Below are 18,859 nucleotides of genomic sequence, written 5' to 3' on the forward strand. Positions count from 1 at the left end.
TCTGTGACTCCTAATTAATGCTGCAAAGCACTGTCCTCTGCGTGTTGTTTTCTAAGAAATTGTCTGTTTAAGTGGAAGCTCTTAAGGTTAAACAAATCTTTCAAGTATTGAGGGCCAGAGTCACTCATGCATGTACAGTAATAGAGCTCCTAGAATTATTACACTCTCTGGACCCACTGCAGATATTTGCCTCTTGGCTTTACTGTTCATACAGTGTATACCCATTAGCACCTCTAATTAGAAAGGAAAATCACGAGTTCCATGTTATTTAAAAGATTATGCAGCATTTTAAAATACAGCACAATGTAATTATTTTTAATAGCCACAGCTATTTCATGTATTTACTTTTAATGGTGTTTGAGTCATAAATTAACAGTAGAAAAGAAAAAGGCAAATCAGCACTTGACAGAGAAGCAGGCAACATTTGAAAAGACTAACTGGAAAGCTAAAAAAAAAACGTGATCAAAAGAGAAGAGGGCCTTATTAGTTTTTCTTGCTTTGTTCTGGGCTGCTTTTTATCATTTAACTTGTTCTTCTAGATGTCAAGAAGGTCAGGGATAAATAAAAATGAGAAGAGTGTTGATGCAGAATGACTTCTGTCATTCTGCAAAGAGATGCATGTTTTGGGACAAACAGTCCTATAGTGTCAGATACCAAAGCTAATGAACTAACGTTGCCAGTGCAGGGGACAAAAGGAACAAATAAGGTGCCTTTGTCTACCGCAGAATGAGGAACGTGCTTTTCATTAGTGTTTCCCAATAAACCAAGGATTTTTGTTACTTGACTGGTAAGCAAGCAAGTTACCAAATGTCTCCCACTCTGCTCCCTCGGAACGCCTCTTAGCAGCCACTCGCACTGCAGCAGCATCTCCACCACCACCAGGTACCAGGTGTCAGCGTGTTTGCTGCAGGAACTCACTTCTTATCTCTGGAAAGACCACTAACACTGTGGCAGCTGCATTCTTCAGATCTACGTGCTCATCTGGGCCCTGGAAACAGCCCCACGCTTGCTGTTCTCACCAGCAGCCTTGTCCTGCCCACATACCCCCTGCATTTCATCCCCAGGTTTTTCAGGCACAGGGAGAACCTGACATTGCCTTCGTCCTGGTACAGACAGCACAGGACTGACCGCTTGGTGTGCCAAAGTATAAATCCAGCTTATTTGTCTCCTTTGCAGAAAGCCCGGCTTGCGAGGATTCGAGTGGCCAAAACGGGCAGCTCCAACGCCTACCTTCACAGCAAGCGCAACGGCCTCCTGAACGAAGCCCTCGAGCTGACGGTGAGTGCAGACAAAACACCTCCTTCCGCAGACTTTGGAAGCTCCCTGCTCCCACCCCTCCCCGGGCTCCCTCCCCATTGCCACCCGCATCGCTGGCCATGCGGCGCGGCAGCCTCCCCGGAGGGCGTGCTGCTGTACCTGCACTACTGCGTATGCTGTGCTGGAGTCCAGCTGCAGGACTGGAGCAGAGGAAGAAACTTCCTTGGGCTCCTTCTTGAGCTGGGAAAGGATCCGGCCTTCCAGCAGTGGCCAGGTTCACAGCTCGCTCAAACCTTGGTGCGATGAAGCTGTGGGAGCTGCACTGCTTTGGACCACCCAGCGTCTGCCTGGGCTATAAATATCCACAGTCGTTCAACATATAGTTATTTATTTTTAGAAGTCTCTCCCTAGTATGGACTATCTGCCTAACAGGACAGGAAAATATTCCCTAGCTCCTGTTTCAGACAGTTTGGTGGTGGGTTTATTTTTAATAGAAAGGCATCTGGAGGCTAATATTAGCTATTCATGAGAAGAAAAAATGTAAGTGCGTCAGATTGCTCAGCGGAATCAGTGAAAACGAGAGCAGGTTATTACAGTAAGCCTGATCAACACCAGAGCAGGTATTAGCACATTTCATGGATTCCATTTCAAATAAAGCAGCCTTTCGTGCATGTGGGGAGCAAAGAACAAGACGAAGAATGCCTAATTGAGCCACCAGAGCCGCCTTGCACTTGTTCGTGCATCCTTACTTGGGGCCTAATCCTTCAAATGTCTACTATTTTCCCTGGCATACATCCTTGCCAGGATGTTTGCATTTGTAAAATCAAAGCTGAAAACCCTTTTCAAGCTCATGGTGTTACAAGCTGCTCGCTAGGACTTGAGCCCATTCCTACCCAAGATCAGCAGGTCCAGCACACAAAAGCAAATTGTGCATCACCTGGTTTTACATATAGGATGTTTCTTGGTGCAGACCTAGATAACGAAGTGTGGTCTTTTATAACTGGAGTAGCTTTCAAACATACTTTACATGAAATATGGATTTGGAAGGCAGGATGCCCGGATCAGTTTCTGTGCTCCCCTCCAAAACAAGTTCGATCATCCTAACTACATAAAAAATGTCTCCCGCTCAACAAATGGCAGCGACGCTTGGAAAATATGTGGTTCTAGAACCACATGTTGCTCTTGAGCAGCTCAAGGAAAGTTTGTATATCAAGAAAATATTGGGACCAGAAAGACTGGTCACATGTAGTCCAGAGATTAATTCCCCACCAAGGAAGGGCTCAGGAGTGGGACGCCACCTCAGATGAGTCTGTGTTATTACTCAGGAACATTCAAAAAACTGGCTACAATTTAAACTTTTGCTTTAAATTTCTAGTTTAAAAAAAAAAAAACACACCAGAGGAGCTTAGCATGGACACAGTTTTCATTTGATCTTCCAGCCTGTCATCCCAACATGAATCCCCTCACATCTCTCATCAACCAAAATTCCCTGCCAAGATCGCTCACAGGAGAGCAGCTGACACACCAACGCTTAAATCCAAAATGTACGAGGTTGAGAGAAATATTTGGCTGAATGGGTTCATTTTCTGGCACCTGCCCAAAAATAATTGGAAGAAGGGTCTTTTTGTTGGCTATCAAGCCTTTGTACACACAGGAAAGATAACAAAAACATTTCTGAAGAGGCTCTAAAGGATTGTTTTTACCCGTTAAAAAGTTAGATACAGATTAGCGCCTAGAGCAGGTCTTCCCAAGCTTTCCTGGGTGCAAATTGCTTTCTAGTGGGCCTACAGCTCTAAACGCTAACACAACTTCCCCACAGCCCATGACCTCTGCTTGGGAAAGCACCAAATATTAGATAGACTTCTATCATTACATTGTAGGAAAATATCCCCACCTATGGAACTTCCAGATGAAACAGCCAAAAGCAAAGGCTGAGGGGAAGGAAGGAAGAACTACCATCTGCCTGTGCCACACAGGAATATCATTGACTAGAACAAGAAACCTGCCAAAGCCATGCCTGGCATCTGCACCACTGCCAGGAAATGATCTTTGACTACTTGAGGACTACCCTCAATCCTGAATCAAGAACCAAGACATCTCTCCACCCGGAGACAGTGGCAATAAATCACTACAGAACTGCAGAGCACCCTTTGTCAGAAAGGTATACATGACCACTTAAACTCCACAAGGCAAGATTTTATGTCCTTTCATTTTATGGCAGCAGAACAAACTATTCTTAAGAGAGTACAAAATGTGAATGACAGCACAGTCTAGCCAGCCAAATTTTTAGGCTAGAAAAAAAATGAAGGAATGTGACTTGTGCAGTTGCTATAGTAGGGGCCAAAGTATTATCTACATACTGTGTACATCCCTCAGTCAAATTAGTATCAAACTGCTTCATTGGTCAGGTGCACATCCCATTTTGATCCCTTGCCCAGGACTCATGCTAACTTTAATGGACTTCACGTGGCCAGATTGCCATTGGGCTTGTTTGGTACCCAGCAGTAATTCCAAGTGCAATTATGATATGGCCATGACTAGATATTATCACTTTCATCATTAGCAATCACGCAGTACTATGATCAATGTATAATTGTTTTACAAGCATCCAGCAGATTGCCCAGCAGTCTGACACCCTGAGGGTTTAACTGAGGGGAAAAAAAAAAAAACTGCTCCAGAATATACTCCAGCTCTGACGCTGCAGTCAAACTAATAAACTGGGAGAGAAGGACTGTTCAAGATTCCGGAACATGTGCCAGAATTTCCTTTCATTAGCACCAGAATGAACACACTAACGGCATCGTTCGAGGGAACAGCAAGTCTTCAGCCTGTAGCCTTGCATCAGAGTAAAGAACACATGAAGAAAAGGATTGATCCAAGGACAGCAGCAGGAAGAAGTTCTGTTCCTAGCAAGAACACAGACTCTTGCTTTAGAAACATGGATTTGTAGCATTTTGCATTTGCCATCTAGACACCAAGTACTCAGAGCTTTTTCTTCTCATTTAGAGAGCTTTTTAGTGGGCTTCATGTCAGAAGCGCTCAAGGGACGGTGAGCTTCTTCCCATGGCAGCAGCCTACATATCCTCTTAGTGATAATCTCCTTGTACAGCTAGCCGAAATTCCCTTTTAGCTAAAATTCTAGGCAGCGTATATCCTAGGAACAGTAGGTTGTGAGGTCTTGTCCCTTTTCACAAGCAGAATCTGCTTAGCCATAGATAAGCATTATAGCCATTCTCACGGCGAGGGACAGTCTAACCACTGAACCAGCTCGTCTCAGTTCACCAACGTCCAATTCCGTGTGCTGAAGCACTAAGTAGAAGATACCTCTGTAGTGGAAACTATTTTGGACTTCAGAACCAATGCCACAGTGTGTTTCAGTCTCCCTCGAAGCAACCAACAGCTCAGCAAACGCCTTCCAAGAACAAACTGAATGGTAGCTGGCATCAAACCCTGCAAAACTGGCACCCCAGCTCAAACAGCAAGCCAGCCCCCCTCCTCCCCCCACCAGTTTTTTCATTACAGCCAGACTTTCTAATGAAGACACAGATTTTGTTTGCCTGCAGTAACATAGGTACCACTAATGCAACCTCTGTGGGTATACAGTCCTCAGCAGCACTATCAAAATGCCAAGCGTCTGTGCAGTGTTGGTACTCTCACGGTTCAAGGTGCAGTAGTGCCTGCAGATCTCTCTCTTAATTTGCATGCTAGGATGTTCTGAATGGCTGCATGCTTTCTTGTTCTGAAAACACCAATCTGGCTGAAGAAGAAGGTGAAGAGATGATAACGTAGGAATCATACTCACTGATGCTACACTTTACTCCTGGTCACCGCCATCCCTTGATCCATTTCCATCAGTGGCAAGATTTGCCTTGTAATGGAAGGCAGAGAAAGAGACTGAATCGTGCTGCCAAAATCTGACATTTGGCTTCGGTCTTCTACCAGAAGTATGGAAGCTTTGTTTCTGTCTCAAGCAAATCCTCTCATAAAGATACTTTTTGCAATATCTGCTCTTCCTCCCTCCTTTTCCAGAGTGTTTTAGTGCAGTTTATATTTGCTTTAAGGCTTGCAGGGACCTCCCTGGGAAATATTCCAACACAGACTTCACCAGAGTCAGTAATCTCAGTAGGGTAGGAACAGGATCTGCTTGATGTGTTAGTTCACCAGGAGGATTGTTAATAAGAAGAATGGAACTGATTATTTTTTTTAGACTACTCTTAAAACTACTTCTGGGAATGCTCAGCCTTCCAAAACAAAAGCAACAAAAAAATCCATAACCTGCTTAAGAAGCATTCCCACAGGAATCTATTAATTCTGCATACAGTAAGTCAACTTTCTAAGTGTACCAATTCAGCGATGTTTTGGCATCTGTCAGAGTTATTCCTTCACTTACGGATCGCAGAGCCATCCATGAAATGGCATCCAGAACGCACATTTGCAGTGAATCATTGTGCCACACGGGTGTATCTAAAAGCAATGCCTTAAGCACAGTTAAATTTGACCCCCTTTAGAGCAACAAACAAAGTCTTGGCACTTCTGCCAAGAGGTTCTGCTGCATCTCCCATCCCACCCACTTTCTGTCCTGAGCAGTCAGATCCTGCTGGTTTGTGTCTAAGCAGGGACTCAAGCCATGCACACCCAGTTTTGACTTTAAGATTCAGGCATTACAGAAGACACCAGGCACCCCTTATTAGGGAGCACAGGGAAACATTTCACAACACCTAATTGCCATTTTAATGCATTTAATTGTCTTTGGAAATGCTAGTCATCAAAGACATGCGCAGATTAATGTGTCACGGAACTGCAATGAATTTTAAGATCAAGGACTTTAAACAGTAGCAGTGAAAGAACGTCCTAAACAACCTAGATTTTAAATCTCCCACTGCGGAACAGAGAAAGTGAGAAAAATAACCCTGGCTCTTAAATATCACAGAAACTCTCTAAGCAACCTCTATTACTTCTTTTCCTTCCATTTCTGAGGTGTACCTGATCACCAGATCACAGCATAAGTGACAGATGCTGTAGTTTGGGGAATGCAAGCACCTGAGTCACTGATGCAGCGCGGAGATCAGAAGCACAGAGCACTGCGTTTCTTCCCCCTACTCAGGGTGACTAAGTTGGCCTATCGCTACCCTGATGAATGCTTGCTGCCAAGCTTTCTGCAAGAGCTAAACACGATGTGCATACCGAACTCAGGTTCCCAGCCTCTTATCCTTCCTATTTCAGCTTTTTCTGTCAGATCAAGGCCCTCTGCTTAACACAGAGACTGGGCTGAGACCTGCGGCTTATCCTAACCACTAGTAACACCACTGCCTAAGCAGTCTCTTCCCCCAGATCACTACGTGCACACGTACCTGATGTAGAAACCACAAATAAACCAACAAGAGCGCCCCAATAAGTCTTCCTAACTCCTTGTCGCTATGCCAAAAGCAGCTCTACCCCACCCCAGCTCTTCCCACACCTGCCTAGGAGGGACCACCCCTTTTAACATGTTTTTGACATAAATACTCTCAGTTGTACCCAATCCCTTCCCCAAAGGCACAGTCTGCCTGCTTGACTCTGAACGCACCCTGCTCTCTGAATTACCCTACAAATTTGTTAGTCACATTTGAGCCATTTGAGCACACTGGGGAAATGGGGGAAAGCTGGTCCCTCACTGCGCAGGTCCTGCTGTACAGCCACTCAGATACTTGGGTCAGGAGCTCTTTGGGCAGGCTTGCCTTGTTCAGATTTTGTGCTAGGTGATGCACAGGGGGTTCCCTCCCAGTTTGCTGCACTCCTGGGCACTGTGTTAATGAGACATCAAACACAGGACCCTATTCTACAGAGAAAAAGCCCCAGCTCAAGGAGAACCCAATGGAGATGGACCCTCCTCCTAGGGAACTGCTGCTGCGTTTCACATAGACGTAAACCCTTCACCACTGCTTCTTCATTTGAGGTACACTTGGATAGGATAATTTATACGTATTAACTCTTATACACGTAGTGCCTGCCTGTTCCTCACTCGTCCCTGCCTTTCAGACAGGGCTTCCATGCCTTCAGCGCACACCAGACCCAGGCCTCAGGACCAGCTACAAGCTTCCCACCAACAACCACACGTTGCATGCTGAGGCAGGGGAAGAACAGCCCCATGTTAACACACTGCACGTACCAAGTATGGAGAATAGTTGGCCATGTTCACGTAGAGGAGAGACAGATCTAGGAGTCCTGGCTCTAGAAACAGCATTACAAAGTCCGACACAAGAAGCCCATGTTCACACTTTCCGATCTGGCACTGAGCCGTGCCTCAGGAGGTCCCAGCACAACACACACCAGTGCCAGCAGACCCAGCTCGGAGCAGCAAGGTCAGGCAGAGCCAGCAGCTCAGCAGAACTGAGACAGCACATGCTTTGTCTCCTGAGAGACAGCAGAGTTCAAGGCACATCTGTTGGCATTCAAAGGTCGTGACGAGTTTAAAAGTCTTAACAGCTTTAGGAAAAATAAAACAGCATAAGTTGTTTTTATTTACCTTCTGGTTCCAGAGCCTTTCCACCATACAACAGCAGTGTTTCCTCCACAGCTACAAAATGGCTAGAAACACATTGGTTTTGAATCAAAGCTCATTTCCCCACCAGAGTTTTCTAGCCAAATAATTAAGGAAAGAAACAAAAGAAAAAAAAAGAGTTACTCTCATGAGATTCATGAGAAAAACCTGAGATGACAACACTGAAATTATCATCTTTATCCCTGTGAAAGCTGATGCTGGTGGTTGTTTGTTTTCATGGTTTTACACCTGGTTTGGGTTTTTTGTTCCTCCCTCCCCTTTTTCTGACTCTAGGGATCCACCGAAGATGAACAACATATGACTAAAGGCACCTCCTTAATTGAAAGCCAACATCACCACCTGCTGCACTGCCTGGAAAAAACAACCGTAAGTAGCAACACAACCCTTTCTACATCTTCTTAAGTCTTTGTGCCTGTCCCAGGCTTCCTAAGGAGAAGTTGTGCACATAGTATGCTCTGAACTGCCACTCGGGTGGGCATACATCCCAAGTGGACCTCCAACCTGTGCCAGAGCGGACTGACACTCAAGTTCCCCAGAATACCCTGCAATGGAATAAATGCATTTCAATTTCATCGAGTCTTCTTTAAAAAAGAAAAAAATCACTGTACAAAGGGATAGTGGTGTGATTGTCTGCTACTCCGGTCACTTACACCAGTACAAAGTCAATAGCAGGTTGCTCAGTTCACTGGAATACAAATAACTTTTCAGCAAGGGGTTAGGGAGATCCTATAGACCAGCTGCATACTAAGTTTAAATTTTTCAGTGCTTCTGAAAGAGAAACAAACTGTGTTTGTCTTGTGCTGTCAGTCACACATCATATGTACTTGTTGCTTGTGCCACTTAGTACCACGGGACACTTCTGCTGTCTTTAGAGGAAGAAGCTGCTGTCAGCAAGTACAAACCCCAACTTGGTCTGTGCCAACAGAAGACCAGGCTGGAAACCCAACCTTTAGCCCCTTCTATGGAGCAGAGCAGATGAACTCTCTTAATGGGTTTAAAGGTTGCACGTATCTTTTCTCACTACAGTTCTGGTCACAAGACACGGTAATTTATCTCAGAGCCAGCCAAGCAGTTTCTCTGACAATGACTTTTCTGTTTGTGTCGTGCAAGGTGTCGGTGTGAGAATTTCATTTTTTCATTATTAAGTTATTCTGTATGCAGAAGTCTCTTGGAACATTTCAGATATTTATCTGATACATATGTTTTACTTCCAGGTTTATATAAAAGGTTATGCAGTAAAGGAACATATTATCTATACCATGATTCATTCTAGAAAGAATGAAGAGAGGTTAACATTTGAAATATTCATGACTTATTCTATCTGCATCCATCGTCGAATGTACTTTTGATTTCTGACTTGCAAGAGCTTTCTTTTAGACAAATCACCTTCACTTCCATAGTTTGGCTTATGCTGGAGTAACATCACTTAGGCTTCAGCGATACACTGGAAGAAGACGACTGGTTAATTACAGTGACCTGTGAGCACAGCTGGTTTATCACAATGAGCTATGAAGGTCACCTTTCTAAGGACAGTGAACTGATTCTTCCTGTATCAATGACTATTGAATTCATTTTATAAGACTCATCTTGCCTTTGTTTGTAGCAATTTTGGATGTTACATAACAAGCAGATATTTCACAATCTGACTCTTTGGTTTAGAACTTCATGCTTAAAAGCTTTACAACTGTGACCCATATTTCACATGAATACTTTCATTTGAAAACTTTAACAAACTGGCTGAGGCAAACAAAAGCTGGCATCCCTACCTCCAGGGTCTGCTCTTGTAAGGCCCTGACCTTGTAAAAGCTGATAGGCATTCTGACCTCCGCGCCAGGCCGTGGCCATCTCTGGGAGCCGCGTGAGTCACTCCATTACTAACAGGCCAGCTAGGGTGCTGGAAGTAACAAAGCCAATCCTAATTTGTGGATGTATTAGCCTGCCGTATTAACAAAGCCACACTGCCTCCAGCACACAAGCCTGCTCAGTGAATCTCAGTGGTTGAAAATGTTTCAAACATTGCTTTTTTCAGCAAAGCCTGGCAATAACAATGATACTTTGAATTGAATGAAAACCTAGAGGGAGAATCTGCACCATATTTAATGCATTTTCCCCCACATATTTCAGCCAGTTATTACCATGGATTTTGCATTAAATCTCACCGCTAGTTTGGATTCTGGTCTGAAGTTACCAATACAAATTGTTCAAGCAGCTTGTGCTGAAATTTTAAAATTCACACAGTCTCATAAAATGCTATGCAACATTTCTCCCCCCAAAACGTTAGATTGTAAAAAAAAAATAATTTTTAAACACTGAAGAGTCATTTTGTGATGAAGTTGCAGGAATGGAATGAGGAATGAATGTACCATGGTTGCAAACTTGTTTCAATGGGCAATTCACCTTTCCTCAAACTAGGCAGAAACATTCTAAAAGTACCTTTATTTATTGTCATGGTATCTGCAGTCACCACGAGCATACAGTCTTATAATTGAATGGCTGTGAATGGCTCAGAAATCTGGTGTATAAAATGACAAAGCGACTCTAAAGTACGTGTGGCTGCCATGATAAAGGCTACTTTGTCATATTAATACAACAGATGGAGTTTGTTCAAAGAAAAGGAGCTCTTCCACTCCTTCTGACTCCCGCATTGAATATGGACATTCACATGCCACATTTTCTCCAAATGCTGAGTGCGCTGAATCCAGTCCTTCGACCCAAACCTTTCCTCTGTGTTTCCACAGACCATAACCAAAACTCATATCCATTGGCGACCCAATGGCAATGCAATTCCAATTCATTACTTGTGAATCAGCAGCTGAAACTTTGTTTTCCTTTGCCTGTGGCTCTCAAAAGATCAAAGCAATAAAGTTGTAACCAGTCTTGTTCTATTTTCAAGAAAAAGCTTAAGGGTGAGAAGGAATGAACAAACAGGTCTGATTCAAGCAAGGTTTGGAAAAGAGAAGGTCTGGTTGCCCATTCAAACTTGAGTGAGCCGGCTGGAATGCTGAGACAAGAGATGCAATGCTGGGACTAAATTTCTGAATGCCGGAATGGACAATCAATTGTGTTTTTATCTTTTGTTGGCATGTTGTCCGTAGGGATTGTCCTATCTTGTGGATGATCCCCTGTTATCTGTACGAACTTCCACCATCAAGGTATTTCCTTTTTAATTCAATTTGCTTTCTCTATGATCTCTGTGATGTGTCTGGAGAGTGTTTGCTTCCTTTCTCGTTCCTGGTCTTGTCCTTGGGAGTTTGTGCACGTGCCTCTTTATGCTATCCAGTGCTCGTTTCCTTTGAGAGTTGTGAGTTGTTCCAGTGAAAACTGATGGCTGCCTTCACCATAGTTGCTTTTGTTTCGCATCCTTTCTGATGCTGACAGGGGCTGGATAAGTATGTACACTAGAATTATTTGGGTGTTCATGTATGTGCGTAAGAGTTCTTTCTTTCAGGATTTCTTGTTCTTTAGCACAAAAACTCTTTACAGCTTTCTGAGTTTCCTTCCCCTACCTGCTTCCCACTCTCAGCTGCCATGTTTATTTCCGTTCAGTTAATAGAAGCACCCAGTGAAATGCAGGTATGTTCTGCACCCAATAGCCAATACAAGCAACATCCTGCAAGTATGGTCCAGATGGTCCTCCAAACACAACACGATGCTGTCCCCAGGAACAAACAAAAAGGTTCCTGAAACTCCTCCTCTCTGGGGTTTAGTAACCACGTGGCATTGCAGAGACTTTGAAGCCACTTCCAGAATTCAGACACAAAAATCAGAGGAAAATCAGACACTGCATTAACCAACTCCAGCTACGTAAACAGAGCAGTATTAACAGACTATATCGTGCTTCTGTCACTGCAACAGTTTCTCTTATTCCCCTATGGATGTGGGACAGCAAAATCTCCTGGTTGCAGAGAGCAGAAGGGCAGAGTTACTTTTTAAGATCTGCCTAGTACAAATATTTTCAGGCACAAAGCATCTTACACAGATAAGGTACTGTCACAGCCCACCAGCCTAGCACAAGGTGCTGTTGAAAACAACCTGCTGTTGGGTCACAGCTGGTACTGCTACCAGGGAGTAATGGCACTGTTCTTTTCCCTGCCAGAACCACGAGTTCATTGATGAGCAACTGTTTGAGCAGAACTGCATGGAGAGCTCAATGCAAAACTACCCGTCCTCTCGGAGCCCCTCCTTGTCGAGTCACCATGGATTGACCACCTCTTGCTGTTCTCGCCGTAACAAGAAGACCACTCACCTTCCCAACTCCAGTGTGCCAGCCACTCGCCTCCGTAGCATGCAGGAGCTCAGCACCATCCACATCCAGTGCAGCGAGCAGCCCTCACTTACAACAAGGTACAGTAAGTAGGCTCTCACTGCTAACTACTGCATGCAAAGCCCTAGAGTGTGTCATCCAACTGAATGTTTGATGCAGCTTCTTAGAGGCCTATTCGGCAGCCAAGGAGAAGGGTCCAGAGCTGGGAGCATCTTTGTTTTCCTCCCTCTAATGTCAGCCTGAGCAAAGTTGCTCCTAGCTGTTCTCTGTAACTGCTCTGGGGGAGAACCAGGTGAAAGCTCGACTCTAATGCAGCTCTTCTCTGACCAGACAGGACATAGAAAAAGGAAATTCAGCTGAAACCTACCTATGAAGTGCTAATCACACAGACAGGAGCCAGTAGTTGCCAGCTATGAGCCAGTCACCAAAGCTAGCACAGGGCCACTCCACAGCCCACGTCCCAAATAGCCCGGTGCTTCCAAGCCCTTAATGGGAGCAGGCAAAGACAGCCAGCTGATCACAGTCTGCCAGCCAAAGCTGGCAGAGAGCTGTACACACTGCCCTGGTCCACCGGTGACACTCAGTTCACTGATTTTCATTATGCGAGTCTGAATCACAGCTGTAAGCAACAAGCACCACTGAGAAACAAACCAGGAGAAATTTCACAATGGTGTCTTCACAGCTTTCACCTAGAAAGATGTCAGTAATACAGGTTACTCTTCTGATACAAAATTTTGAGATAGTAAGTTTTGTGTAAAATGATACTGAAAAATCATTTCCTTGGTGTGTATTTCTTGCAGTTATTAAATGACTTGCTAAATCCTCCTCAGCCTATTAAGCTTCTTGAGCACTGGGCTGTTTCTGAACCTACCATTTTTCTCCTCCCCACTCCTATCAAAGGGATCTGGAAACTGAAACAAAGCAGCCTTTAGGGCAGCAAAGCAGCTACTTTGTGCCAGGAAGAAGTCAGAACAGCATTTCAGAGAATGAATTATGAATGAATAAGCACAAAACAAGTCTCAGGCTGTTGCAGTTTCAAGATGACAGTAGTTTAAACCAGCACCTGAAACAGTAATTCAGGGGAACATGAACCTATTTCCAGTGTGTGCTATATCAGATGCTAGCAATGATATCTTAAATGTCAACACTGTTAGTTATTTCACTTGCTTACCAAACTGTGAAAGAATAGGGAGAGAAAAAAAGCTTTTGAGTTGTACTTCATGTGGAATGCAGCTCGCTGGACGTACTGTGTGCCAGTGGCAGAACCACCCAGGCTCTAAGAATGCCCCAGTCTCAGCTTGCGACTGAGGAAACCAGGGAGCAGAATGGGTTCTGTGGTGTTCTTGGGATGCTTGAGAGATCAAAAAACATCCTCTTGGTGAGTCACTCTGAGATAACAACAGCAATAGCTTTCCAACTGGGAGCTTTATATTTTAAAAGGACAGGCCTTGTGTTTAAAATGAACATGTCGGGCTGGTAATAGCAGACTCCTGTAGCTGTGCAGATGCACAGAAATCAACCTATCATTTTCACTCTGTAATTAATTATAGGATGCAATTGATGCAGATCTAATAAGAATGCTCCCAGCTGCCAGATCCTTGAAACTACTGCAGAGATGAAAAAAATAGAAAAGATCAAGGGACGGTGAATTTGAAAGAGGCATTCAAAATGCAAGGAAAACAACATCTCTTTCTCAGAAAGAACTACCTGTGCTCTGAAAAGATGGAGTACACAGTACGGTGTATTTAGATACCCTCTTAATTATACTAGAATTATGCAGGAATGAAGTGGAAACATGGAACAATTTGCCCTGTGAAAAGCTATAGCCTAATCACAAGGAATATTTAAAAACCGCAGTGTAAACTGGGTAGAAATGAACGATGCCTTGCAGGAACTGGGGGGAGCATGTAAGTGGATTCTTCTGAGTATTTTGGTGCCTTTAGTTCAGAGGAGTAAGACACTGCTTAAGTAAACAAACACCGTTCCTATCCTTTCTACTGTCTGGCTTTAAAAAAAGCCAAACCACTAACTCTGTTTTCCAGTCGTTCCAGTCTCAACATGAAATCAGATGATGGGCTACGACCGAACTGCAAAGCTGCCCAGATAACAACAGCCATCATCAGCATCCCCACGCCGCCGGCGCTCACGCCAGAAGGTGAGAGCAGACCTCCACCCAGCAGCCCGGGCCACTCCACGAACATTTCGACCACCACCACGAGCAACATAGTCAAGGTCTCTGCCTTGTAAGATGTCTCATGCACAGAAGGAGGCTGGAAGACCAGTGCCCCTCTCCCTCCACACCTCCATGTTCCCTTCTTGCTGCAAATTGTGCCTGGATGGACGAACCTGACATTTTGTCATCGAATTAGCAATGGAGACCTAACGAGGCAGCTTTCTTCAGACTTGCATTCATGCTGTGGACTGAGGAAGGATTAGGAAAGGGAGGAAGAGTTTTGTTAAAAGTAAAATCTGCATGGAGAGTACGATGTGCCATGGTACAGGGCAGAAATTACCTGTGAAGGCTGAAGGGAAAGAATCATCATGGCAACAAGAGAGTCAATAAAGAAAACAGAAATATAACACTGTGTATCGCAGCACCTTTTTAAAGGTTTTTAATGGATAATATTTATTCATGAGGAAATGACTGAAAAAGGTGAAAAACAATGGATTTTGTGAATTTTTTTTCTTCATGGAGCAGAACCTTTAAACCAACCAAAATTTCACATTTTTTTTTCTTTTATAGGAAAAGATTTAGACAAAGAAGCCACCTGTCACAGAAACCTATTTCCATTCCTCTGTGTGTGTGCGTGCGAGTGTGCAGCAGAACCACAGAGCAACACTGCATTTCAAAGAGCAGAGCATGTTTTCATGATTCAGTGCACAGTAGGAAAATACAAGCATGTGTCAGCACATACATGTGCACACGTGCACACACACACACAACTATTTCACCCTGGATGGCATTCTTTATTTAGACACTTTTGTATCCGCCTTTTAAGTCAATACAGTGCAATTGCAAACAGTGTGTTTGTCTGCTAATTATTGTCTGTGAAAACATATTTGTGGAAAAAAAGAGACAGGCTTCAGTAGAGTTTTAGTCCCACATGGGTATCCGCTTTCTATTTTTGTTATCACTTACTTGTAAGAGTGTGACTAGACTACCAGTTCTGTATTTTTAAAAAGGAAAAAAAAAAAAAGGTAGGATTCTTTTTTAATACTGTACACACAAATGGCAAAGAATGAGAAAGCACTGAACTCAACTGCATCAAGTGTTCGTAAGTCTGACAGGTTTCTTGTAATGTATGCCCATGATTTTTTAGTTTTGTTTTCTATATATGAATTTCTTTGCTAGCACTGAACATACAACCCACTGTAAATAGTAGCCAAATAATGTCTGGATCTATACTTGATAATAATTAACCCCACAGCCAAATATCTTGCATGGACAGAGAGGTATTTGGCTTTTTCACAGTCTTGGGACTCCAGTTGTCTCATCAATGGCTTCTGGGTTGCACTGATTTTGGGGGTAGACTAGGTTAGCGATTTTAGTTATCCGGTCCCAGCACAGGATATACAGCATGCATCCACTTGAGAAGGGGGAGCAGTACTGGATTTTGGAAAACATTTGATAAATTGTGGTATAGACAGCCTTTTCTTTTTGCAGTTCTATAGTTAGTTTGAGAAAATTCGTGTACTTCTACTCAACCAAAAACTGTAACACTGTGGTACTGCCAGGAAGCTAATACTCTTAACGAAGGTGCGGTCAGTCCTAGCCCCCTCTTTCAAATATCTTCCTAGGAATGATTTACTGTAAGGAAATACATAGTTCCAAAACATAACTGATTTTTCCCTCTAAGAATAACAACTTTTTTCTTCCATTCTGCCCTTCTCGAGTCCTCTTTTTATAACAGGTGTGATCCATGAAGGGCAGAGGGAGAAACTGTCACCCACCTCTCGCTTCCTGAGCCTTCCACTTGTCATACACTGTCTGGCTAATTCTTGTGGTTATGCACAAATGCCCCTTCAAGGCCCTATACACACCCATAAATGGCAACGAACCTAGCCCCCAACAGCTTGCAATAGAATAGATTTCAAGTATCTTGTTTCTGAAAAGTGATTTTACCAACACTACAGATAACTACTCAAAGCATGTTTGAGGCTGATTCAGCAAAGGGATGTTTCGTTTTGTTTTTTAACATCTGTCATAATCTATCCTGATGTAATATTTATATACACATATACACGTATAAATAAATACACAGACACATACATGTATAGATAGATAAATAGACCTACATGCTGACTTAAACATACGAGCTAGCAATCTGCTTTGTTAGCACTCCTAACCTATTAGTCTATACAGTGGACTCAGGTGGCTCACGCGTTAACTCAATACCCTCCTTAGAAACCTACAACATTCTAGGAATATTAGGGCTATGGCTAAGCCTTCAGTAGCTGCACCAGCTTATAGTCATTTATTCCAGTGCTGTAATATGTTACCGAAAACTATGTTTAGTCCTGTTTTAAATGATTAAAATGCTCTGCCTTTGCTGCTTCCTGTAGGAGGTTATACTGCAGTTAATCTTACCATTATTGAGTTTTTCCCGATGTTTTAATTTAATCTTCTTTTGCTTTATTTAATTTCATTATGTCATCATATCTGCTCCCCATCTGAACACCCTCAGCCTTGTAGTTCAGAGGCCTTGCTCTCCACCACTTTCCACCTTGCAACCTCATTTACACTGGCACAGAATGAGGGTTAAATGCTACCATGCTGATAGGGTACAGTGTTCCTTCCAATGCACAGGTGTAAACAATCGCCAAGAGCCAGGGACTCAACATGGACTCTCAGTGCTGCCTTTCTTTCTCTTGATTTACTGTGGAGTGGTAAACAAGCCACTTCATCTCTCTGTATCCATTTCTTTATCTGTAAATAGCAATCATAGCAACCCCTTTCTAAAGTGTGTTTGGCGCATTTCATTGTTATCGATCAAAATGCTTTCCGAAAAAAAAACAACATTTTTAAGTGGCAAAAATATAAGCAAGGAGGAAAGCCAGTCCTTGGGGTTTCTGGATGGCTGCCTGGTTTCATATTAAGGCAGACCTTGTCTTTGTTCTTTTCCGTGGAGGAGGAATCAGTGTTATCCTTGCCCAAAAATATTCGGCTTGCCTCTTCTACCATTAACTTACCATGTGCAGCCCCACACAGTCAGTACTTCAGCACAGACTTTCAGAGGATAAAGACAGACAAAATTAAGGAAGTCTGAGCCTAGAGGAACAGGACTAAAAATATTTTTAATGGAGGCATTAGCTCCTTTTATATGCTGATTTGAAGTAGGGTGAGTAATGTTTCCAAAAGCACTTGAAATATGCTTGTACAAAACCTCTCATGGATCGCCCAACACAGCTACATCCTCATTATGGGAGCACTGTGCATTCATTGAAACAGCAAAGACAAGAATCTATCGCCATCATATCAGTGGTTGGTAGGGCAGAACAAAACATCCTTCAAATGAGATGCATGGAAGAAGGAAAAACATTTGCACACAAGAGCGTAGGAACAGTACTACAGCCACTTTTTCCTATAATAAAGGAAAGCAATTACCTTTACTGAACTGCAAGGCTCTTCATAATCTTTATAGCAACTTACAAACCATTTCTGAGATAAAGACAAGTCAGTCCTGAGAATTCCTAGACCAGAACTTTAACCAAAGGCCTTGGGCCATTCTCTTCAGTGGTTCCCAGTACTGCCCTGCCTTACCAGTCTCCTTGTCCCCTTCCCCAGTACCGAGCACGCCCAGGGCCAAACACATACATTGCCACGGATACAAAAACCAGCACGTACCCTGCAGCCCTCGTCATTCCTGATGCATGTAGAAGGGGAATTCTTCAGGTGTGGGCTGCCTCCAGGAGAAGTATCCAGAAACCCAGGCTGCTTCTAGTCCTGCCACCTTTCTGAAAGGCAGGGGGCACAAAACAGCCTGATCAGCGAGACTGCTCAGCACAACATCAGTAGTATCTCAGCAATTCACTTCAAAAAACCTTCCCTCTCCCTCTAATTCCTTGCAAGTTTTGATAGCTTTTCCTTCTTCATGAAAAAAGATATAAAGAGACTGTTGGTACAGAAAGCATGTGGAAGGGGGTTGTTTTTCCAGTCTTTCATAAAGCAATACTAAAAATATGAAAGAAGCAACACCTTTATCTAACCATTCTGCTTCTTTTCAAAACTCTTTTTTGAGGCAAAAATATTTCCACAGATTTTCAGCCTATGCTATCGATTCACTCTCTTCTCACCTGGCATTGCATTGCTAATAGAAGGAAACACACCCAATTGGTAAAGAACGATGAGAAATACCTTTCCCATCCAGGCTTAAACTTTCATCTACTCTTTCAAAAATCCAACTTTTACTTTTCTTTTCCTTAAATATCTTAGGTATAGCCATAAAGAAGAGGCTACTGACAACACAACTTGGTACAAAAAAATTAAAGAATAAAAATGTAATCCATGCCCCGCTAGCACAAGATCCTTCACTGCAATATATCACACTGCTTTCTCTAGATTACATTTAAAATTCTCCACAGAAAGGACTCCCACTGCTTCCCTAGAGAGCTTATTCCAGACTAATAGATCTCAATGTCAAGGATTTTTCCCCTGCTGTTCAGCCATAATTCTTACCTTATTTTCCCTTCCCTTGTTGCCACTATACTTTCACATCTTGTCAAATTATTCTTCTTTCCACATGGAAAGAAAGCTGCCCTTTTTTGCATGAAATTAGCACTGTAGAAGTAAAATGGGG

At 43.2% G+C, this 18,859-nt stretch overlaps 2 protein-coding genes across 18 annotated transcripts in view; one reads left to right on the forward strand and one right to left on the reverse strand.

The window, feature by feature from the left end:
- The window catches only part of KCND3 (potassium voltage-gated channel subfamily D member 3), a 117,285-nt gene extending 102,201 nt beyond the window's left edge, over positions 1-15,084 (forward strand). For 4 of the 6 annotated variants that reach the window (XM_080569382.1, XM_080569384.1, XM_080569385.1 and 1 more), the window contains 5 exons: positions 1,177-1,278; positions 8,072-8,164; positions 10,894-10,950; positions 11,895-12,142; positions 14,105-15,084. In XM_080569382.1, the coding sequence (XP_080425508.1) occupies positions 1,177-1,278; positions 8,072-8,164; positions 10,894-10,950; positions 11,895-12,142; positions 14,105-14,309 (705 nt within the window). In that variant the 3' untranslated portion in view covers positions 14,310-15,084. Of the gene's footprint in view, positions 1-1,176; positions 1,279-8,071; positions 8,165-10,893; positions 10,951-11,894; positions 12,148-14,104 lie in introns of all 6 variants that reach the window. The other 2 variants (XM_080569387.1, XM_080569386.1) reach the window with 2 other exon arrangements.
- The window catches only part of LOC308183394 (uncharacterized protein), a 199,899-nt gene extending 181,880 nt beyond the window's left edge, over positions 1-18,019 (reverse strand). For 11 of the 12 annotated variants that reach the window (XM_080569411.1, XM_080569400.1, XM_080569401.1 and 8 more), the window contains exon 1: positions 7,763-8,050. In XM_080569411.1, coding sequence (XP_080425537.1) covers positions 7,763-7,789 — 27 coding nt within the window. In that variant the 5' untranslated portion in view covers positions 7,790-8,050. Of the gene's footprint in view, positions 1-7,762; positions 8,051-17,907 lie in introns of those variants that run through there. The other variant, XM_080569409.1, reaches the window with a different exon arrangement.
- Positions 18,020-18,859: the final 840 nt, after the last annotated feature.

The sequence above is a fragment of the Anser brachyrhynchus genome (assembly GCF_964034855.1).
Source record: "Anser brachyrhynchus genome assembly, chromosome: 27".
Lineage (NCBI taxonomy): Eukaryota > Metazoa > Chordata > Aves > Anseriformes > Anatidae > Anser > Anser brachyrhynchus.